This window comes from Heteronotia binoei, chromosome 2 (genome assembly GCF_032191835.1).
Source record: "Heteronotia binoei isolate CCM8104 ecotype False Entrance Well chromosome 2, APGP_CSIRO_Hbin_v1, whole genome shotgun sequence".
In the NCBI taxonomy this organism is placed as follows: domain Eukaryota; kingdom Metazoa; phylum Chordata; class Lepidosauria; order Squamata; family Gekkonidae; genus Heteronotia; species Heteronotia binoei.
Window position 1 is genome coordinate 195,238,342 of NC_083224.1, and position 23,835 is coordinate 195,262,176.

Consider the following 23,835-nt stretch of genomic DNA (forward strand, 5'->3'; position numbering starts at 1 on the left):
AGACATTAGGGGTGGAGCCAAGATCAAGGCTGTGACAAGCATCATTGAACTCCAAAGGGAGTTCTGGCCATCACATTTCAAGGGACGGCACATCTTTTCAATGCCTTCCTTCCATAGGAAATAATGGATAGGGGTACCTTCTTTTGGGGCTCATAGAATTGGACCCCCTGGTCCAATCGTTTTGAAACTTGGGGGATATTTTGGGGAGAGGCACTAGATGCTGAACTGAAAATTTGGTGCCTCTACCTCATAAAACAGCCCCCATAGAGCCCCAGATACCCGTGGATCAATTCTCTATTATTTTCTACGGGAATCAATCTCTATAGGGAATAATAGTGTGTCCAGCAGACATTTCCCTCCCCTCCCCCCGCTTTCTGATGACCCTGAAGCGGGGGGAGGGCCTCTAAACCGGGGGATCCCCTGCTCCCACCTGAGGATTGGCAACCCTACTTCTGAGTGATGCCATCACGCCGGCGATGTTGGGGGAGGATTCCCCCACCGGCCCGATCTGGGTCAGCAGGTTGGGAACCTCCAGGGCAGGAGAGCCCCCGCCCGGCCGGGAAACTTAGCAGCCCTACTGCCCACTCCCCCGCCTTTTGACCGGCCTCCATTTTTTTCTCTTTCTTGGCTGGCCTGCCTTACATTCTGAAGTGCAGTTTAAAAAGAAAAAGGAAAGAAAAATCAATGCAATACATTCAATTAGGAATTAGAAACACATCAATGAAACGTAATAGCAGCAAGTGGGAAGGAAACAGGAGGAAATAAATTCTGGAACCAAATAGGATGGAGAAAGTGGAGAAAGAAGTCCTTTTTCTCCTTTCCTCACAATACAAGAACTCGTGGGCACTCCATGAAACTGCTGAGCAGTCGGGCTTTCTTTGAACTGGGCAAAGGAAGCTCTGGCTCTTTCCTTCCTTCCCCAGGGACTGGGGGCGGGGGAGGGAGGAGCTTCAGCCAATAGATGGAAGAGAGGCTTGGCGCAATAGCTCTGCTATGTGATTGAGAGAGCCTGGCAAAGTAAGCTTTGCCTCCCCCCTTCCTCCCCAAGGGAGGAGCCGCAGCCAATGGAGAAAATTGAAGTTTTGCTCTGTAGCTCCTGTGAAATTGAGCAAGCCTTGCAAAGCAAGCTGTGATGCAGAAGGAAGCAAGAGAGAGGGAGAAGGAAGCAGATGACAGCCAGTTGTTCGAGGGCCTGATAGGGGCCCTCCGGGGGCCTGATTTGGCCCCTGAACTGCATGTTTGACGCCCCTGCATTAAATAATGTTTTGAACCTGAATTTTTACTGTGCAAAAATCCAGTTTCATAATACATTATTTATTGCAGTGTGTGAATGCTCCCTCAGTGTTTAAAATGCTTTACACGCAGAATCTTGTTGCGATCTTTACAACTGCAATGGCAAGTAGTCCAATGTAGTTAGCTCTTAGCTGCATTTAAAGGTAAAGGTAGTCCCCTCTGCAAGCATGTTTACACTACACTAAATAATGTGTTTTGCAACTGGATTTTTACTGCGTAAGAACAGCGAAAATCCAGTTTCAAAATGCATTATTTAGCATAGCGTGAATGCTCCCTAAGAGCCCTCTGGCGCAGAGTGGTAAAGCTGTAGTACTGCAGTCCATGCTCTGCTCACGACCTGAGTTCGATCCCGGCAAAAGCTGGGTTCAAGTAGCCGGCTCAAGGTCAATTCAGCCTTCCATCCTTCCAAGGTTGGTGGAAGGAGTACCCAGCTTGCTGGGGGGAAAGTGTAGAGGACTGGGGAAGGTAATGGCAAACCACCCCGTAAAAAGTCTGCCCAGATTCGGAAACGACTGGTGCTTGCACAGAGGACTGCCTTTACCTTTTACCTTTTAAAACACACCCTAAGTTTTTTTTAACTGCGGTCAAGTTAATTCTGGAATTTTGCAAAACAATCTCATGTAGGAGAACAAAGTTAGAGTCCAATGGCACCTTTAAGACCTACAAAATTTTATTCAAGGTATAAGGCTTTTGTGTGCAAGCACACTTTTTCAGATATAGTGTCGTGTGCTTGCACACAAAACCTTATATGTTGAATAAAATTCTGTTGGTCTTAAAGGTTCATGCCACTGGACTCTTAACTTTGTTCAGCTGTTTAGACCAACACAGATACCCAGCTGAATCGATCTGTTGTAAAGTTTAGGTTCAGTTGGGTAGCCATGTAGGGTTTGTTAGTAATTAACAACCTAAGAATTGGTATTTTTGGGGTTCTGGTGTATGTGGGAGGGAAGGGAGGAGTAAGTTATGCAAGTATTTTAGTTATCTGAAGATTTTTCGTTAGCTTTCCATCTCGAAATGAGTTCTCCGAGGAGAGAATGTTAACCCCCACACATACGGATTAAACCAGCTGTGACGGAACCGGCCCGATTCTGCCTTCAGACCCGGTCCCGTCAGCTCCCTATGGAGTCGCCAACTCCTGGAGGGAGCTATTTCTCCTCCTGCCCCTTGGGCGCGCTGCCACCACCTGCTCAGTCCCGGGGTTCAGATTGAGAGGAACAGGACTCCCAATCCCCCTCTCCAGCTGTGAGGCCAGGCCTCAAGGCCCTCTGCCACCCTGCACTTGGGTTTCACAGAGACCTCAGCGCTTCTTTGGGGCACCCCTGGAGGATTGGCACCTTATCCAACTGCATGCCTTCCCCCTTCCCTGGGGCCCCCTTCTTAAAAACAGCGTGGTCTAAAGCGGTCTGGGGATCTATGTGGTACAGAGATTGACTGCCAGTATTTAAAACAGAAAAAAACATTTATTTAAACAGTAAAAATGATAGGAAAAGAAAAACAAAACAAAAGCAGTTGCATCTACAAAATTAGCACAGCACAGCACAGCACAGCAAACAGCATAACAAAGGAAAGTTGTTTATAAACGCTTTCTACTGTCCCTGGTCTAGACTTGTCCTGTCTTGAGAATTACTTACGTTGCCTTGCTGCCTGGAGCCTCCCAGGCAGGAGCTCACAGCCAAGCAGCCTCCCTTCCCGAGCGCCTGCTGCAAACTGAGACTCTCTTCCTGCCTGGCACATGGCAAGAACAACAGCACTTCCTGCCTCTCTAGGAGGCTTTCCCCCTAGCGTTGTTGGTTTGGCTCTGGAAGGGAGGGGGGAAGTGAGGGGAAGGCTACAAAGCCGGCTGAATGGATTTACTGATCCCTGCCTTTTTGGATGAAGCACCAACACTCTCAGATGGCGTTTCTCCACACCAGCTATGAAAAATAGCAAACTAAAAATAAGCCAACTGAGATCAATCACACACCAAAGATCAATCACACACAAAAGCTGGCTTCAGAAAAGTTTGACTTGACCTCCCTAAATAGGCCCAACTATTGCATTTTACAATCTTGAAATTCTGGCCTGAAAATTTCCATTTCAATTTCCCTTGTATGAATCGATTCCAGGACTTTTTCAATTTGTTCTGTGTTGTTCTGTATTCACGGGAGATTTTTTTTTTCCGGTTGACTTTCTGCAACTTGGGAAAACACAGCATCAGAGTAAGCAACAAGTCTGCAAGGATGTCTGTGACAATGTGGCTCAGTGGTAGAGCATCTGCTTGGTAAGCAGAAGGTCCCACGTTCAGTCCCCGGCATCTCCAACTAAAAAGGGTCCAGGCGAGGAGGCGTGAAAAACCTCAGCCTGAGACCCTGGAGTGCCGCTGCCAGTCTGAGTAGACAAGACTGACTTTGATGGACTGAGGGTCTGATTCAGTAGAAGGCAGCTTCATATGTTCATATGTCTAAGGGAAGGGACGGTGGCTCAGTGGTAGAGCATCTGCTTCCGGGCCTTCTCCTCTATAGCCCCGAGCCTATGGAACCAACTTCCAGAGGAAATGCGGGCCCTGCGGGACCTTGAACAGTTCCGCAGGGCCTGCAAGACCTTCCTCTTCCGACTGGCTTTCGCTGATGAAAAAGGAAACTACTAAGGAAAACCGCCATCATAAAAAGCAAACGTAGCATTAGCACTTTTACTAATTTAATTTAATTTAATTTTAAAACTTAATCAGAATTTTAATTAAAATGTTCATAATGTTTAAATGTAATTTTATTCATTTCTGTATAACTAAGACTTGAATTATGCTGTTAGCCGCCCTGAGCCTGCTCCGGCGGGGAGGGCGGGATACAAATAAAATTTTGTTGTTGTTGTTGTTGCTTGGTAAGCAGAAGGTCCCAGGTTCAATCTGGCATCTGCAACTAAAAGGGGTCCAGGCAAGTAGGTGTGAAAAACCTCCGCTTGAGACCCTGGAGAGCCGCTGCCAGTCTGAGTAGACAAGACTGACTTTGATGGACTGAGGGTCTGATTCAGTAAAAGGCAGCTTCATATGTTCATATGTCTAAGGGAAGGGACGGTGGCTCAGTGGTAGAGCATCTGCTTGGTAAGCAGAAGGTCCCAGGTTCAATCTGGCATCTGCAACTAAAAGGGGTCCAGGCAAGTAGGTGTGAAAAACCTCCGCTTGAGACCCTGGAGAGCCGCTGCCAGTCTGAGTATACAAGGCTGACTTTGATGGACCCAGGGGGGTCTGATTCAGTAGAAGGCAGCTTCATATGTTCAGTGTACAGAAAGGTCATGCTTATACATGTCATGAAATCACAGAGAAAGTGATGGGCAACTTGCTAAATTGACATGCTAACCCATCTTAATATTTCTGTTGTCTCTCCAAGTATAAAAACTCAATATTTTAACAATTCGGGTGGGGGGTGGGGAATGAATGAAAAGGGATTTTTTTTAAATTTTTGTTGATGTGTGAAAATAATCTCTTTTGTGCAGATGCAACAGATTTCCAAGAAAATTTTGTTACGTCAGGCGTCTTCAGCGTCACAGAGCTTATCCAAGTCTCTCGAAGTGAGTAGTTCACAGTGGCTTCTTTCCAGGGGTGAGGTTGTGGGGTTGTGTGCAAGGATGGCTTTTGGGGTTTGTTGGTTTGTTTGCGGATTAATAATTAGGCCAAGTAGGTACTGGCCTGTGGGCCCCCGCACCTTTAGAGGTCCCAGGTCAGCTACCTCCCCGCAGCTTCCCCCCTGCTTGCAGCCCTCCCAGCCTGCACGCACAGCCAGCAACTGAGCCACTCTTTGCCTGACTAGCCTGGTGCGGCTGATGCTGGGGTCATCACCAAGTTTGCCTCTCTCTGCTTCTCCCCCGCAGCTTTGTCCAAAGGGATTTTGAGAAGCTGCCTGTTGGCTGCAGCAGTGCTCCGACTCTGAGATAATTTGTGAGGGGCAGCCCTATGATTTTGACTGCCTTGGGGCCTCCACAGGGTTTAATCCGGCACTGCATTTGCGTGTGTGTGTGTATGCACGTGCCTGGAAGCCATGGTGACCTCTGACTACTCCAACTGGGGCGTGGAGGATATTCAGAGACGGGGATTGATAGCCTGCCTCTGCCTTCTGACTTTGGTATTCTCTGGAGGCCTCCCTGCAAGGGCTGGAACTGCCCCAAACTAGCCCACTATTGTCCCTGATTCCTGATCCCTGTGGAGAAGAACCTTGGAGAAGTTCTTGTTCCACTGGCTTCCTCTAGGAATGTCTTGCAGCTGCAAACAGAAGGCTGCCCTAAAGATGAAGACTTCTGTGTTACAGAGTGCTTCGGGGGTGCCGAAAAAATTTGGGAATCCCGAATATTTACCGAATCCGAATACCATACTGGAATTGGGATTCAGGAATATTCGGAAATACCAATATCTTTCGGATTCAGTATATCTGTACCCCAAAATGGTTTTGTGAGGGGTTTTTTTTGTGCACATTCCTAATAAAGATACAGATAGGATACTGACTGCAGTAATTTTAGTGCTGAAAACTGAATACAATTGAAAGATGTCAAGAATGCAGGATGTGTCATCATTGACCCTACCAATGCATTCAGTCACTCATAAGCAGGGGTGGAATTCTAGCAAGAGCTCCTCTGCATATTAGGCCACGCCCCCCTGATGTAGCCAGTCCTCCTAGAGCTTACAGTAGGCCCTGTAAGAAGAGCCCTCTAATCTCTTGGAGGATTGGCTGCATCAGGGGTGTGTGGCCTAATATGCAAAAGAGTTCCTGCTACAACCCCCCCCCCCCCCGGATTCTAACCCTTGAGACGACCCAGCTCAAAATTCTGATTTTCTCCTCCGACCCACTGCCACCCCTTTTAATCCTTTTCGTATAGTTCAGGTTGTTCAGCCTGACTAGATCTTCGGATACTAAATTTAGGTTTCAGTAGAAATGGCTTCCTGGCTTGTCTCCGGGCCAAACTTTACCCAGAGCTAGAGTTCCTACCACGATGAGGATTCCAGATGTGTAATTTGGCCCTAAAAAGAATTCAGGGGAGGCAATGTCAATTGAGGATGGGGAACACGGGAACGTTAACCGTCCCCCTCCCTACAGTTTCCTGAATCAAATATCCCTGTTTCCCAAGGCTTTAAGCTCTGATGGAAGGAAAAGCACAATGCTGCGATCTGTGTAGGTTAAAGCATTTGGTCAGGGGCGTATTTTCAATCAAGAATTCCGTGCTCCTCCAGCAAATTTATCCTCCTTTGAAGAAGTGAGCAGTGACTCACGAAAGCGCATCCCCTGCCAAAAAATGTTGTTAGTCTTTTAGGTGCTACTGGACTCTTGTCTTTTCTTCTACCTCCTCCCAGAGCTTTTTTTCCACAGCAGGAGCTCCTTTGCATATTAGGCCACACCCTCCTGATGTAGCCAATCCTCCTGGAGCTTACAGGGCTCTTAGTACAGGGCCTACTGTAAGCTCCAGGAGGATTGGCTACATCAGGGGAGATGTGTGTGGCCAAATATACAAAGGAGTTCCTGCTACAAAAAAAGCCCCGCCTCCTCCCCAGTTCCAGTAGCTTTTAGCTTTTAGGGACAAATCATACATTGTAGCTTTTAGGGACAAATCATACATCAGGAGTTTCCGTCATGTATGTTGTTTGGCTCACAAACAGCTGTTCTCCATCTAACTCAATTTCGGGAGGCGAAACAATCGTGCGAAGTTCATGAAGGCTGGAAAATAAATTTCCCCAAGTACCTTTAAGTTCTAATTTGTGCGTGGCATTCGGCAGGGGTGGAATTATAGCTGGAGCTCCTTTGCATATTAGGCCACACCCCCTGAGGTAGCCAATCCTTCAAGAGTTTACAGGGCTCTTTTTTGTAAGCTCTTGGAGGATTGGCTACATCAGGGGGGTGTGGCCTAATAGGCAAAGAAGCTCCTGCCAGAATTCCACCCCTGCCGTTAGGTGGTATGAAGCTTTCCCAAGCCAGGTCGCGGTCTCTGGTACTGGATGATGGTGTTATGGTGAAATGTCCAGGGCTTTTTTTTTTGTAGCAGGAACTCCTTTGCATATTAGGCCACATCCCCGATGTAGCCAATCCTGCTGGAGCTTACCGTAGGCCCTATAAGAAGAGCCGTGTAAGAAGAGCCCTGAGCGTTAGCTCCTTTGCATATTAGGCCACACCCCCAAATAAAACCAATCCTCCAAGAGCTTACAAAAAAGAGCCTTGTAAGCTCTCGGAGGACTGGCTACATCGAGGGGGTGTGGCCTAATATGCAAAGGAGCTCATGCTACAAAAAAAGCCCTGAAAATGTCCATCATGAATGGAAGGAAGGGAGGTCAGGTGTAAAGGGCGGGGCAGCCGTTAAGGAGGGCTGACCCACGACCTCCTTTTTGAGTCTTCATGACCCACTTTTGGTTCCCGACCCCCGGGTTGGGAGGCACAGGGGTGTCTGACTCCGTCAGGCTCCGTTCCTTCAGGGGGGTTGAAGGCGGAAGGGGAGTTTTCTGTGTATCTCTGCAGAAAAGCACAGAAGTCCTGTCATGTTAAAGAAGACTGAGCTATTCAGTATCACAGACAGGGGTGGGATTCTAGCAGGAGCTCCTTTGCATGTTAGGCCACACACCCCTGATGTAGCCAGCCCTCCAGGAGCTTAGAAGGCTCTTTTTTGTAAGCTCTCGGAGGATTGGTTACATTTGGGGTGTGTGGCCTAATATGCAAAGGAGCTCCTGCTAGAATTCCACTCCTGATAACAGATGGGAAACCGGATTTTGTCCTCCTCTCCTTTGAACTGGGCACCTGGCTGTGCGTTGATGGGCCTCCATCTCTGTGTCCTCTACAGCGCCAGTGGTGACGGGCACGGGGCCAAATTTCTCCTTGGGGGAGTTACAAGGACACCTGGCTTATGACCTCAACCCCTCCAGCACAGGGATGAGACGGACACTTCCGAGCACCTCCTCCAGTGGGTAAGTCTCAACTGGGATTGTTTGGGAGACGTTCCTAAGGCCATGCTAACAGGACTTCTTCATCCCTGTGGGAGTTTTTGGCTCTGAATGTCTGGAGACCAAGGCACTTCTGAGCATATGCAGAGTACGTTTTCTGTTCCAGTCTCTGGGGTGCTCAGAAGTTTTGACTCCCATCCAGGCACTAACTCGAAGAACTGTCACCTCCCCCGTCTCCGACTAAGGATTCAGAATGGAATGTGGTGATGGGAGGCTTTGCCTGTTGTGCCATGCTGAGCCAGTTCAGTGTAGTGGTGAAGTGCGCGGACTCTTATCTGGGAGAACAGGGTTTGGTTCCCCACTCCTCCACTTGCACCTGCTGGAATGGCCTTGGATTAGCCATGACTATTGCAGGAGTTGTCCTTGAAAGGGCAGCTTCTGGGAGAGCTCTCTCAGCACCCCCGCACCTCACAGGGTGTCTGTTGTGGGGGAGGAAGGGAAAGGAGATTGTAGGCCGCTCCATCTCTGTCCTTGAAAGGGCAGCTTCTGGGAGAGCTTTCTCAGCCCCACACCTCACAGAGTGTCTGTTGTGGGGGAGGAAGGGAAAGGAGATTGTAGGCTGCTCCATCTTTGTCCTTGAAAGGGCAGCTTCTGGGAGAGCTTTCTCAGCCCCACACCTCACAGAGTGTCTGTTGTGGGGGAGGAAGGGAAAGGAGATTGTAGGCCGCTCCATCTCTGTCCTTGAAAGGGCAGCTTCTGGGAGAGCCCTCTCAGCCCCACCCACCTCACAGGGTGTCTGTTGTGGGGGAGGAAGGGAAAGCAGATTGTAAGCCGCTCTGAGACCTTGAGTTTCAGAGTGAAGGGTGAAGCTCTCTCAGCACCCCCGCACCTCACAGGGTGTCTGTTGTGGGGGAGGAAGGGAAAGGAGATTGTAGGCCGCTCTATCTCTGTCCTTGAAAGGGCAGCTGCTGTGAGAGCCCTCTAAGCCCCACCCACCTCACAGGGTGTCTGTTGTGGGGGAGGAAGGAAAAGGAGATTGTGAGCCGCTCTGAGACTCTTTGGAGTGGAGGGCGGGATATAAATCCAGTATCTTCATCTACCTCACAGGGTGTCTGTTGTGGGGGAGGAAGGGAAAGGAGATTGTGAGCCACTCTGAGACTCTTCGGAGTGAAGTGTGGGATATAAATCCAATATCTTCTTCCATCCTTCCTAAATTTACATGCGTTTTACAGAATAAGCAGTGTAGAGACAGGTCTGGGCCAATAATCTCTCAAATGCTGTCAACATTCAATGCATTCTGGAACACACTGAGGTCTTATTAGGTCATTTTGTGGGGGCTTCCTATTTTGGGGTTTATTCATGAATTGCTCACTTTCTGCCTACTGGAAAATCTTCAAGCTTCCAGAGACCCCAGCCTTGCCTGGTGGCTGGCCGCATTCTGCTGCTTTTGTTATCAGCTCTTCTAGTATTAGGTGGAGAATCAGGGCTTTTTTTGTATCAGGAACTCCTTTGCATATTAGGCCACACCCCTCTTATGTAGCCAAGAGCTTGCAGGGTTCTTCATACAGGGCCTACTGTAAGCTCCCAAGAGGCTTGGCTACATCAGGGGGCATGGCCCGATATGCAAAGGAGTTCCTTCTACAAAAAAAGCCCTGGGTGGAGTGAAGGATGCCAACTGTGGCTTTTGTTCCCCCTGCAGGAGTAAACGGCACAAGTCGGGTTCCATGGAGGATGACTTGGATACGAGTCCCGGTGGTGAATATTACACTTCTCCCAGCTCACCGACAAGTAGCAGCCGCAACTGGACAGAAGACATGGAAGGGGGTAAGCGTGTGAGGATTTTTCTTGGTGCTGGTGGGGCAGAAACCTGCCTTCTGTCCACTCTGTGGGAGAGATCAAGTCTGTCTGTATCGGGGAGAAGGGTAAGCTCCAGGGGAGGGACAATGGCTCAGCGGTAGAGCATCTGCTTGGTAAGCAGAAGGTCCCGGGTTCAATCCCCGGCATCTCCAACTCAAAAGGGTCCAGGCAAGTAGGCATGAAAAATCTCAGCTTGAGACCCTGGAGAGCTGCTGCCCGTCTGAGTAGACAAGACTGACTTTGATGGACTGAGGGTCTGATTCAGTATAAGGCAGCTTCATATGTTCATATGTTTTAAACAGCTTTAAAAGGAGAGTAGATAGATTCATGGAAGATAAGTCTATTAGTGGCTACTGGCCACGGTGGCTGAGGGGAACCTCCACATTCAGAGGTATCGAGCCTATGAATCCCAGAGCCAGAAGGCAACACCAGGGGAAGGCCTCAGCCTCTGTGCACTGTTGTTGGCCGTCCAGAGGAACTGGTTGGTCACTGTGTGTGACAGGATGACAGACTAGATGGACCACTGGTCTGATCCAGCAGGGCTCTTCTGATGTTCTTATGAAGGCCTCATACTCCATGCCCTGTTGTTGGCCCTCCAGAGGAACTGGTTGGCCATTGTGTGAGACAGGAGGCTGGGCTAGATGGACCCTCCCTGGTCTGATCCAGCAGGGCTCTTCTGATGTTCTTCTCAGGGGAAGGCTTCGGCCTCTCTGCCCTGTTGTTGGCCTTCCAGAGGAACTGGTTGGCCACTGTGTGAGACAGGAGGCTGGGCTAGATGGACCTTCCCTGGTCTGATCCAGCAGGGCTCTTCTGATGTTCTTCCCAGGGGAAGGCTTCAGCCTCTCTGCCCTGTAGTTGGCCCTCCAGAGGAACTGGTTGGCCACTGTTTGAGACAGGATGCTGGACTAGATGGACCACTGGTCTGATCCAGCAGGGCTCTTCTGATCTTCTTCTCAGGGGAAGGCCTCAGCCTCTGTGCCCTGTAGTTAGCCCTCTGGAGGAACTGCCTGGCCATTGTGTGAGACAGGGTGCTGCAGTAGATGGACCACTGATCTGATCCATCAGGTCTCTTATGTTCTTACTGGGGGGGCTTGACCTCTCTGCCCTGTTGTTGGCCCTCTAGAGGAACTGGCTGGCCACTGTGTGAGACAGGATGCTGGAGTGGATAGACCAGTGGTCAGATCCAGCAGAGCTCTTCTGATGTTCTTCTCAGGGGAAAGCCTCAGCCTCAGCGCCTTGTTGTTGGCCCTCCAGAGGAACTGGTTGACCACTGTGTGAGACAGGAGGCTGGGCTAGATGGACCCTCCCTGGTCAGATCCAGCAGAGCTCTTCTGATGTTCTTCTCAGGGGAAGGCCTCAGCCTCTGTGCCTTATTGTTGGCCCTCCAGAGGAACTGACTGGCCTCTGTGTGAGACAGGATGTTGGACTAGATGGACCCTCCCTGGTCTGATCCGGCAGGGCTCTTCTTATGTTCTTTTGGGACCTTAAGATGCCATTGGGTCAGCCCCCTCACCTGCCTCTCTCTCCTCCCCCCTTCTCTGGCTTGGCAACCATCTCCTAAAAACTGGCAACTGCTACCACTTGAAGGAAGACCAGTGAGGAGTGGCGTTATGCTTGTGCTGCCAGACTGTTGTTGTTCTGTTGCACAGCCGAGTCCGACTCTTTGCGACCCCAAGGACAAAGCCACGCCAGGCCCTCCTGTCTTCTACCATCCTCTGAAGTCTGCTCAAATTCGTGTTTGTTACATCAGTAACACTGTCCAGCCATCTCATCTTTTGCTGTCCCCTTCTTCTTTTGCCTTCAACTGATAAGAACATCAGAAGAGCCTAGTTGGGTCAGACCAATGCATTCTGTCTTTCCCAGCTTCAGGGTCTTCTCCAGGGAGTGCTCCCTTCTCATTTGGTGGCCAAAGTATTGGAGCTTCAGCATCTGACCTTCCAGGGAACAGTCAGGGTTGATTTCCCTTAGGACTGACTGATTGGATCTTCTTGCAGTCCAAGGGACTCTCACGATTCTTCTCCAGCACCACATCTCAAAAGCATCTATTCTTCTGCACTCGGCCTTCCTTATGGTCCAGCTCTCACAGCCATACATTACTACTGGGAATACCATCACTTTGACTATACAGACTTTTGTTGGCAGGGTGATGTCTCTACTTTTTATTATACTGCCCAAGTTCGGCATAGCTGTCCTCGCAAGGAGCAGACGACTTTTAATTTCATGGCTGCAGTTACCATCTGCAGTGATCTTGGATCCCAGAAATGTGAATTCTGTCACTACTTCCATGTCTCCCCCTTCTATTTGCCAAGGAGTGATGGGGCCGGATGCCACGATCTTAGTTTTTTTGATGTTGAGTTTCAAGCCTCCTTTTGTGCTCTCCTCTTTCACCCTCAACAAGAGGTTCTTTAGATCCTCCTCACTTTCTGCCAATAGGCTACTCATCTTCTCAGCGGTCCCTTTGGGAGTGGCAGCAGTTCTCAGTTCCTTTAGGGTAGTCCTGTCCTGCAGCTGTCCGGAAGGACAGAAGCCCCAGCCCCAGAAGATATTGGAATTGAAGAGACATTTGTCCCGATTCTCTATTTGGCCCTTGTTGTATACTGTGACGGAACAGCCCTGGTTTGCCTACCAGACCCCGTTCCCCTTTTTGGAGGGAGCTATTTCTCCTCCGGCCACTTGGGCTCGCTGCCACCACCTGCTCAGTCTAGGGGTTCGGATTGAGAGGAATAGGACTCCCAATCCCCGTCTCCAGCTCTGAGGCCAGGCCTCAAGGTCCTCTGCCACCCTGTACTTGGGTATCACAGAGGCCACAGCACTCCTTCGGGGAACCCCTAGGGGATTGGCACCCTATCCAACTACAGGCCTTCCCCCTTTCCCCGGGGCCTCCTTCATAAAGCAGCGTGGTCTACGATGAAATCATCTGCTGTTGTTTTACCAATGGACAACCAAGGAAAGCAAATTTGTCAGCTGATCCTGGACCCATGTGTTTGGAAGTAAGCCCTGTTGAATTTGAATGGGAATTACTCTCATGCAGGGGTGGAATTCTAGCAGGAGCTCCTTTGCATATTAGGCCACACACCCCTGATGCAGCCAATCCTCCGAGAGCTTACAAGGCTCTTTTGCATATTAGGCCACACCCCTCTTATGTAGCCAAGAGCTTACAGGGCTCTTCGTACAGGGCCTACTGTAAGCTCCAGGAGGATTGGCTACATCAGGGGTGTGTGGCCTAATATGCAAAGGAGCTCCTGCTAGAATTCCACCCCTGCTCTCACGTAAGTTTGCACAGGTCTGCTGTTTGTCTTTATTACAAGAGTTCGATAATTTCCCCAGCTGAAGATAACAGCAACGTTTGGGGAATAATCCATTAAATGAATATTAAGTGAATATTATCCCTAATTGGTTTTGCCCGTTGCGTTTCCCCCCGCTGTCCCCTCCCCCTCTTCTCTTCCTCGAATCTTGCTTCGGCTATGAATGCACTAAGTGGCTGTCGAACCAGCTGCCCTCCCTTTGCTGTAGTTTCCGCCCTCGTTTGCAGCGCCGTTAATTATCATAATATTGAATAGTCCAGTGGCCAGACCCCTGTGCTAGTCCCAAAAGCAGTGAGAACAGCCTACCCACAGACGAGATCAGAGTTTCTACACACACGGGGGCTCCAGCCGGTGGCTGGCACTTGGGGTTAGATGTGTCGACAGCGTGATGTCATTTCTGGAATGAACGCGGGATTCAGCAGAAACTCTAACCATAGAGATAGTTTCCAAGGGGAGCTGTGTCGGTTTCCAGCAGAACAGTCAAATTTGAGTTCAGAAGCACCTTAAAGACTCAACAAGATCTCTAGGGTCTAAGCTTTCGAGAGGCTAATTTGATTCGCGAAAGCTCACACTCTGAAAATCCTGTTGGTTTCTAAGAAGAAGAAGATGATGATTTTGGATTTATATCCCGCCCTAAAATCTGAATCTCAGATTCTCAGAGTGGTCACAATCTCCGCTACCTTCCCCCCCCCCCACAACAAACACCCTGTGAGCTAGGTGGGGCAGAGAGTGCTTTTACAGCAGCTGCCCTTTCAAGGACAGTGTCTCAGAGTGGCCTACAATCTCCTTTCCCTTCCACCCCACAACAGACACCCTATGAGATGGGTGGGGCTGAGAGAGCTCTCCCAGAAGCTGCCCTTTCAAGGACAGAGTCTCAGAGCAGCCTACAATCTCCTTTCCCTTCCTCTTCCACAACAGACACCCTGTGAGGTAGATGGGGCTGAGAGAGCTCTCGCAGAAGCTGCCCTTTCAAGGACAGAGTCTCAGAGCAGCCTACAAGCTCCTTTCCCTTCCTCCCGCACAACAGACACCCTGTGAGGTGGGTGGGGCTGAGAGAGCTCTCCCAGAAGCTGCCCTTTCAAGGACAGAGTCTCAGAGCAGCCTACAATCTCCTTTCCCTTCCTCCCCCACAACAGACACCCTGGGAGGCGGGTGAGGCTGAGAGAGCTCTCCCAGAAGCTGCCCTTTCAAGGACAGAGTCTCAGAGCAGCCCCGCTGTTGCCCCTCCCAAGCGTCAAGAATTCAGAGCATCACTTGCCCCAGACAGAGAGTGACCACCTCATATGGCTTCTCAAGAAAAACTGAGCATTGCCCTGAGAATTTTGAGTGCAGCTGAGAATCAGTTGAGGGGCAGGAGGAAGGGGGACAGAGGAGGTAAAGATGTCAGTCCACAAGGCCAGAGGAACTGAGAACATCTCAGAGGAGTTCAGTGGGGGAGACAGCAGTTTCCCAATAATTTATTCCCCCTTCCTGCCGTGATTGTCACAGACCCCTTACCTTGTGGCGATCATAACATGACCTGTCTTGCAGGGATGGTTGTAAGCAGGGCTTTTATTATATAAAAAAAGCCCAGCAGGAACTCATTTGCATATTAGGCCACATCCACTTATATCACCACTATTTTCGCACAGGGCTTTTATGTAGGTAAAGCCCAGCAGGAACTCATTTGCATATTAGGCCACACACCCCTGATTCCAAGCCAGCCGGGACTGCGTTCCTGCTCAAAAAAAGCCTTGGCTGTAAGGATCCTCAGGGCCTTTTTTTGTATCAGGAACTCCTTTGCATATTAGGCCACACACCCCTGATGTAGCCAATCCTCCAAGAGCTTATAGGGCTCTTCGTACAGGGCCTGCTGTAAGCTCCCTGTGGCGCAGAGTGGTAAAGCTGCAATACTACAGTCCGAAGCTCTGCTCACAACCTGAGTTCGATCCCGGTGGAAGCTGGGCTCAGGTATCCAGCTCGAGGTTGACTCAGCCTTCCATCCTTACGAGGTCGGTCAAATGAGTCCCCAGCTTGCTGGGGGGGGGGGGGGAGCGCAGATGACTGGGGAAGGCAACAGCAAACCACCCCGTAAAAAGTCTGCCATGAAAACGTGAAAGCAACATCACCCCAGAGTTGGAAACGACTGGTGCTTGCACAGGGGACTACTACCTTTACCTTTTTACTGTAAGCTCTAGGAGGATTGGCTACATCAGGGGTACGTGGCTTAATATGCAAAGAAGCTCCTGCTACAAAAAAAAAGCCATGAGGATCGTTATGATAACAAAGCCAATGCACTCTGAACAGTCTAAAAGTGCTTTATAAATGAGCGTTCCCCTACACCCCTCTTTGTTACTGTTATTAATATTGCTTCACAGCCTTTCGGCTAAGATCAAGCACAGCTGCACGACTATTGTGAATAATAATATGGATTATAGTCTATTAATGACGATGTTGATGTTGATGATAGCAGTCGTAATGACAGCCACAAACTGCGTTCTGCCTAAAAATCTAACGCTAGCTCTTGTCTGTCTGCATTTGGAGCGCCACTGTGCCTTTCCCCTGAGCACAGATGTACCGTGACACTGTGCAGGAAAGGGTTAGTTTCAATCCTGTACAGGATGTTCTATAAAATCCTTCTAAATGAGCGTCTGAGAAAGGATTAAACCCTTTAGTGGCACGGCTTCAGCCAACTGGCCCAGATAAATTGGTAGGGGGGGGGGCGGAGTGGGGGAGAGGAGGGAGGAGATTAACCCCTTTTGCCCTGTACTTCACCTGTTCCCTCCATGTCAAAACAGCTTCTCTAGCAATGTCTTTTCCACATTCTCTTCAAATTTTTATTGATGCTGATTTCGCACGCTTGCTCCGGGTTGGAGAGCCCTTTTGCTCCCGGGGCTTTGCTCCGTTTTCGCACAAGTTGCCCCGGAGCTGTGAGTTGGTGTGCCACTCTTCCGCAGCAATGGGGATACTCTGACAAGCAGTTTCTGCTTGCTGCGGAAGAGCGGCACACCAACTCACAGCTCCGGGGCAACTTGTGCGAAAATGGAGCGAAGCCCCGGTAGCAAAAGAGCTCTCCACCCCAGAACAAGGGTAGTGCGAAATCGGTCTGAGTTTCATAGAGGGAAAATTGAGGGTGTGTGGGAAAAGGGAAGAAGATGATATTGGATTTATATCCCGCCTTCCACTCCAAAGAGGCTCAGAGCGGCTCACAATCTCCTGTACCTTCCTCCCCCACAACAGACACCCTGTGAGGTAGATGAAGATATTGGATTTATATCCTGCCCTCCACTCCAAAGAGTCTCAGAGCGGCTCACAATCTCCTGTACCTTCCTCCCCCACAACAGACACCCTGTGAGGTGGGTGGGGCTGGAGAGGGCTCTCACAGCAGCTGCCCTTTCAAGGACAACTACAAGAGCTAGGGCTGACCCGAGGCCATTCCAGCAGGTGCAAGTGGAGGAGGGGAATCAAACCTGGTTCTCCCAGATAAGAGTCCTCACACTTAACCACTACACCAAACTGGGTAGGGGAAAGAATACAAAAAAGGAGAAAGAGATTACAATTATTTCTACAAAAAGAAGAGGAAAAGGTATACAGTTCGTTATACCTGCGAGTGTACAGAACTATCGCATAAGTATTACCTTTAGATTCTACAAACATTTTGTGACCTTCTAGTATTTTTTTTTATAAAATCCTACTGTTTTGCAAAGTGTTTAGTAACAAACTCCAAATTCGTATCTGTCATATTACAGAACCAGATTTGTATATTCTTAATCTATTTAAAAAAAACAAGAACGCTCACCTCTTTATCATCCCAACTTGTGAAATACCCGAAATTTTAAATTGCTTGCGGAACTCACTGCCACAGGGTCTTGCGATAGCTTCAAGCTTAGATGCTTTTGAAAAGGGGGATTCTATCTGCAGTCATCGCTGACCTGTAGCCCAGGCTAGCCCAATTGCATCAGGTCTTGGAAGCTAACCAGGGTCGGTCCTGGGTAGAATTCGAATGGGAGATCTCTAAGGAATACCAGGGTTGTGATGCGGAGACGAGCAATGGCAAACCACCTTTCTTGCCTTGAGAAACTTACGGGGCCACCACAAATCAGCCGGGATTTGACGGCAACAGCAAAAACAAATACACACTGGGGGAAGGCTGGGGAAGGCGGATTGCTGGACTTGGGCTCAGTTTGCAAATGCAAGAGAGTGGCCTGGTAGCAAGGATGGTGTGACGGTGGCTCAGTGGTAAAGCATCTGCTTGGTAAGCAGAAGGTCCCAGGTTCAATCCCCGGCATCTCCAACTAAAAAAAAAAAAGGGTCCAGGCAAGTAGACATGAAAAACCTCGGCTTGAGACCCTGGAGAGCCAGTCTGAGGAGACAATACTGATTTTGATGGACTGAAGGTCTGATTCGGTATAAGACAGCTTCATATGTTCATATGAGAGCTGTGCTATGTCGGACAGGGCCATTTTAAACCCCTCATTTCAAAAAACCCTCACACCTCCCTTCAAGCAGAAATCTAGCACTTCAGGGTTCTTTTGATTTCTTCTCACCGTGGTGCTAGTTTTCTACTTGCAGGGAGTTGGGTTTGCAAATGGCACGGTCCATTCCATCGCTCTGGGATTCTCCTACCTTGTTCTGCTGGGTGCGTGAGATCAAACACAGATCCAGGCTTCACGGGTACAATTCTCCAAGTCAGGTTTCTTCGTGAGGGTTCGTGGAGGAAGGGGCTATTGATGGCCATTGATGGTTCATTTAAATAAATACAGTGGTACTTAAGTGGAGTATCCATGTTCAAAGGTAGTCTACCCCAGTGGCCAGAATGGGTATGAATATGGTGTTCTGATCTGCTATTGCTTTGTCAACAGAATCTAATTTGTTAGTAATGAATGGTGGCCAATTCTGCTTTGATTTCCCTCCCCACTCAGGCATCTCCCCGACTATCAAAAAGGACATGGACAAGTCTCCATTCAACAGCCCGTCACCGCAGGATTCATCACCCCGGCTGACCAGCTTCACTCAGCATCACCGGCCTGTCATTGCCGTTCACAGTGGTACGTCAGCCCCGCATTTTTTTTTTTTTAAAAAACAACAACCTCCAAACACCTCCCTACAAGCAGAAATCTAGCACTTCAGGGTTCTTTTGGCCTCTTCTCGCTGTGGTGCTAGTTTTCTACTTGCAGGGAGTTGAATTTGATAATAGCATGGTTCATTCCATCACTCTGGGATTCTCCTACCTTGTTCTGCTGGGTGAGTGAGATCTTACAAATCCAGACTTTGGGGGTACAGTTCTCCAAGTCAGACTTCTTTCCTTGTGTCTTGCAATACAGCGTGCTACAGACTTAACCTGGTTTATTTTCCCTAACACTCACTTCCTGTTCTAGGAAAGCCTTGGGATCTGTGGTCTTCTAAGGGATGACTCTTAGGATCCGTTCCAGGAAATTCTTGCCAAACTACAACTCCCATGGTTCTTTGTTGGGTGCAGCTGTAACCCTTAAAATGGCACAAAGCCAACACAGACTTGTAGAACGGACAAGATCTTTAACCTTCTGTAGGAGCTCTGTGGCGGAGAGTGGTAAGCTGCAGTACTGCAGTCCAAGCTCTGCTCATGACCTGAGTTCGATCCCGGTGGAAGCTGGGTTCAGGTAGCTGGCTCAAGGTTGACTCAGTCTTCCATCCTTCCAAGGTTGGTAAAAGGAGGACCCAGCTTGCTGGGGGTCAAATGTAGATGATTGGGGAAGGCAATGGCTTCCCCGTTAAAAAGTCTACCATGAAAACGTCGTGAAAGCAACATCACCCCAGAGTCGGAAACAACTGGTGATTAGACAGGGGACTACCTTTAAAGAGCCCCGTGGCGCAGAGTAGTAAAGCTGCAGTACTGCAGTCCAAGCTCTACTCATGACCTAAGTTGGATCCCGGTGGAAGCTGGGTTCAGGTAGCCAGCTCAAGGTTGACTTAGCCTTCCATCCTTCCGAGGTTTGTAAAATGAGGACCCAGCTTGCTGGGGAAGGCAATGGCAAACCACCCTGTAAAAAGTCTGCCGTGAATACGTCGTGAAAGCGACGTCACCTCAGAGTTGGAAATGACTGGTGCTTGCAGAGGGAACTATCTTTACCTTTGAGGCTCTGGACTGCTAATTTCTCCAGAGAGAATGGAAGGATCCTGAACAATTATGGGATGTCTGCCAGTCTAAAACACTCAGCTCAGCTCCCCAGGCTGTTTTTTTTTTTATCACCCCATCCCAAAGGACGCTGGGTAAGAAAGGGTATCAGCAGTGTTCCCTCTAAGCTGTGCACCAGAGCAACTGCTCATTGACACAGAAAGCCCCGCTCAACAGCAACCTGCAGGATCTTGCGCTGCCCGTAACCCATTCTAAGATAACAGGAGTTATATTCATTTTCATTTGATTTATATCCCGCCCTACCCCACCGAGGCGGGCTCAGGGCGGCTCACAACACTGAAATTCTAACAATAGGGTCTAAGAGTTAAAATACATAATAATTTACATAATTTACTAATTCTACTCTGAATGAGAACTGCTTCGCTCAGCAGAGGGGGGGGGGGATTAGAGGAGAAGTTGGCTAGTGGGTAAAGTCACACGCCGCACTGGCTGAGCAAAAAAGGGATGTTCTGGAAGTGCCCTTTTCTACAATCACACCAGGATTCCTGTCCAAAGTCAAGTGCCAGGAAGGAAACTCTTGCCAAACTACGGATTTCAAGGAGAATCAGGGGGCTGATCGGCTGCCCCTCCATGACCTTTGATGTCGACCAAGTACCCCCCAGCCCACCCACACACACAATATCTGCAGTTCATTTTTGCCCTTTTTTTGAAAAAGGAAAGACCAATTCCCACTAGTCTCTCGTGCTTCTCTTCTCTGCGGGGTTTCTGTTGGATTTCACACTATCTGCCCAAGGGCTGCAACGCGCTTTGCCTTTTTCCCTCGGAGAACAGAAACCGGTTTTTAGAAGATCCTGTTCCGGGGTAGACAGTGTGAAGTCCGGCAGAAGCCCCGCGGAGAAGAGGAGCGTGACAGCAACATAAGGCTAGTGGGGAATCGGTCAATGTGTGTCTACCCCCACACTTTAATGAATCAGGTGACAAATTAGCTGACAAATGCATGTCGCGCTTTCTAAAAAAGATGGAAAAGGCCGCGTGTTGCTATGCACGCCCATCATTTCAGTTGCAAAGCTGGGGAAAAGTCGGTTTAGGAATCTGATCAGAGCTTTCTCTCTGATCGATTTCATGCTGGGGCTTGTTCCAGGCGGAGAGCCCGTTTGCCCCTGGCACTTCTCTCCGTTTTCGCACAAGCTGCCGCGGGGTTGTGAGTTGCCGTGCTGCTTTCCCGCGGAAGCAGAAATCGCTTGTAAGAGGATCTTGCTTGCTTGCTGCGGGAAAGCGGCATGCCAACAAGCAGCTCCGCGGCAGCTTGTGCAAAAATGGAGAGAAGCGCCGGGGCAAAAGGGCTCTCCGCCCGGAACAAGCCTAGTGCAAAATTGACCTCTCTCTCTCTTTCTCTGACCGATTTCCTACTAGCTTTATGCTCTTCTTCTCTGCGGGGCTTCTGTTGGATTTCATACTATCTATCCCAGAACTGCAACTCGCGCTGCCTTTTTCGCACAGCAAACAAGATCCTCTAAAAACCAGTTTCTGTTTGCCGCGCAAAGGCGAAGCTAGTTGCAGCCCCGGGGCAGATAGTGTGAAATCGGATGGAAGCTCCTCAGAGAAGAGGAGTGTGAGGGCAGCGTAAGGTTAGTGGGAAATCAGTCACATTCTCTCTCTCTCTCTCTCTCTCGCTGAATATGACATAGCTTGACCTTTTTTAATTGCCTGATTCTGGCAGCTTGCAAATCACATTCCAGCTTGCTTTTATCATAGCTGGGTGTGGGGGCTGCTTCCGAAATTCTCGGCATTTGAGTTTCCGCACCGATTTTGAAGATCCGAAGTATCCGCCTTTGTTTCCGATGTTAGGGAATTTTCATTGTTCTGGTTATTTCCCCCCCCCCCCAATTCCTGAAATTTGTGCAGGGTGCACACGTGTGTGATTGACCACAACTTTCTGTTCATACGCACCTGCCTTATTAATGTGTGCCAAGTCCATCTTTGATGTGATTGTATGCTGGGTTACATTAGGATTCTTTTGGCGTGATGAGTTTCTCCACCCCATGTGCTGGAATGTGCGTGTTTGTTTCAGTCAAGCACCATGTCCACGAGTGCATATATGCCTCGTGTTCAGGAATTCATGTGTGTGTCAGTAAAATACTGCACCAAAAGAATTTTCGTGGAAATCTGTACAATCATGTCAAACTTACTTTTCAACAAAGCTTTGTGAATGGATAAGGACAACTTTAAGAGCCCCGTGGCTCAGAGTGGTAAAGCTGCAGTACTGCAGTCCTAAGCTCTGCTCACGACCTGAGTTCGATCCCGGCGGAAGCTGGGTTCAGGTAGCCGACTCCAGGTTGACTCAGCTTTCCATCCTTCCGAAGTTGGTAAAAGGAGTCCCCAGCTTGCTGGGGGGAAAGTGTAGAGGACTGGGGAAGGCGATGGCCAACCACCCCGTAAAAAGTCTGCCGTGAAAACGTCGTGATGCGACGTCACCCCAGAGTCGGAAACGACTGGTGCTTGCACAGGGGACTTACCTTTACCTTTTCAAGGTCAACTTTGCAGGAAGAATTAAAAGCTGAGGAGATTCTAATTGCAGAATTTAATTTTTCGAAGTGCGGTAATGAATTCTGAATTGAGACACTGGACAGAATTTTGTAGGAAGGAAGGAAGGAAGGAAGAAAGAGAGAGAAAGAGAAAGAAAGAAAGAAAGAAAGAAAGAAAGAAAGAAAGAAAGAAAGAAAGAAAGAAAGAAAGAAAGAAAGAAAGAAAGAAAGAAAGAGAAAGAAAAGGGAGAGCAGCAGGTTCACTCAGCCTTTAGGGGAGCTCGATTCGAAAGCTGCAGGAAAAGCCTGGAATGTCCCCTGGTCAAATTCAACTCTTGCAAAAATTCAATTCAGATCTTTTCTTCAAAAAGCAGTGATTTATGGGGGGTTATAACATCGTGTTTCTGGTATCACGTGTGTATCACTTTTGGTGTTCGAGACGGAATTGGGCAAACGAATTCTTGGTTGCCTTCAAAGTGATTGCCAGTGATCAAATAAAGTTGCTTTATCTGAAGGATCCAACCCCCACAAATCTCACCTTAACATTTTCGGATGTCCTTTGAAATGTGACCATTTCTTTTAAATGTGCAGGGAATTTGACTTGGGCGTGCTGGCATTTACGGGAAGACAGAAGCGGCGGAAACATTCACGGGCATCAGCAGGGATAGAATTCCAACAGAAGCTCTTTTGCATATTCGGCCACACCCCTCTGATGTAGCCAATCCTCCAAGAGCTTACAAAAATGAGCCTTGTAAGCTCTCGGAGGATTGGCTATATCAGGGGTGGGTGGCCTAATATGCAAAGGAGTCCCTGCTACAAAAAAAAGCGCTGAATACATGTGTGAATTGGTAAAAAACACAAAGTAAGAAGCACATGTGCACATTGTGGAAACAGCACACCAAAATAACCTCGATGCAGTCACATCACGTCTATTCGTGTTGAATTTTTTTTGGGGGGGGGGGAGGTACAAGGAGAGGGTGTGGTTCCTGCAACTCGGCTCGCACCGATTTCCCACTAGCCTTTCTCTGCTCTCACTCTCCTCTTCTTGGTGGGACTTCTGTCGGATTTCACACTCTCTGCCCTGGAGCTGCAACTCGCTTTGCCTCTTTCACGCAGCAAACAAGATCCTCTAAAAACCAGCTTCTGTTTGCCGCGCGAAAAAGGCAAAGTGAGTCGCAGTCCCCGGGGCAGATAGTGTGAAATCTGACGGAAGCCCCGTAGAGAAGAGGACCGTGACAGCTAGAGGGGAATCAGTCACAGTGTTGGTAGGGAAGCAATCTTGGTGCCAGTTGCCAAGGGACACAAGAGTTTTATCAGTGCCGACTGGACCCTTTCCTTCAGCCAGGTACGTAGTGTAGAAAAGAGGGGGGGCAAAGCTGAGATATTCTCAAAAGGTCTGGCGACTGCCCCGAGGATATTGGGAAGGGGCACGTGGGGCTGCTGTGCTCCCCCCCCCCCCGTCGTCTCCGCAGCGGTGCCCGGGAGCAGGAGGGGCTGGGTGCGTGCTGGCGACCAAAGCCGCCCGGTCTCCTTTCTGTCTCTCTCGCCCCCTGCAGGTATCGCCCGAAGCCCCCACCCTTCCTCCGCTCTGCACTTCCCCACCACCTCGATCCTGCCCCAGACGGCTTCCACCTACTTCCCCCACACAGCCATAAGGTACCCGCCTCATCTGAATCCGCAGGATCCTCTGAAAGACCTCGTCTCGTTGGCCTGTGACCCGTCCAACCAACAGCCAGGACCGGTAAGGAGCTGCCAAGGGCTACGTCCACCCTTTTTCTGGGCTCACACGTGATAGGGCTGGGGAAATCCAGGCTGCCACAGGGGGGGACCAGTCAACCTGGTTCTCTGAAATGCCTCTAGGACGAGCCCCACCAC

General features: G+C 49.3%; 1 protein-coding gene across 1 annotated transcript in view; it reads left to right on the forward strand.

Annotated features, from left to right (window-relative positions):
* The window catches only part of LOC132567452 (nuclear factor 1 C-type-like), an 84,955-nt gene that overhangs the window by 12,573 nt on the left and 48,547 nt on the right, over nt 1–23,835 (forward strand). Inside the window, exons 3-7 of the mRNA XM_060233127.1 lie at nt 4,762–4,836; nt 8,080–8,203; nt 9,879–10,003; nt 18,243–18,368; nt 23,517–23,701. Coding sequence (XP_060089110.1) covers nt 4,762–4,836; nt 8,080–8,203; nt 9,879–10,003; nt 18,243–18,368; nt 23,517–23,701 — 635 coding nt within the window. The remainder of the gene's footprint in view (nt 1–4,761; nt 4,837–8,079; nt 8,204–9,878; nt 10,004–18,242; nt 18,369–23,516; nt 23,702–23,835) is intronic.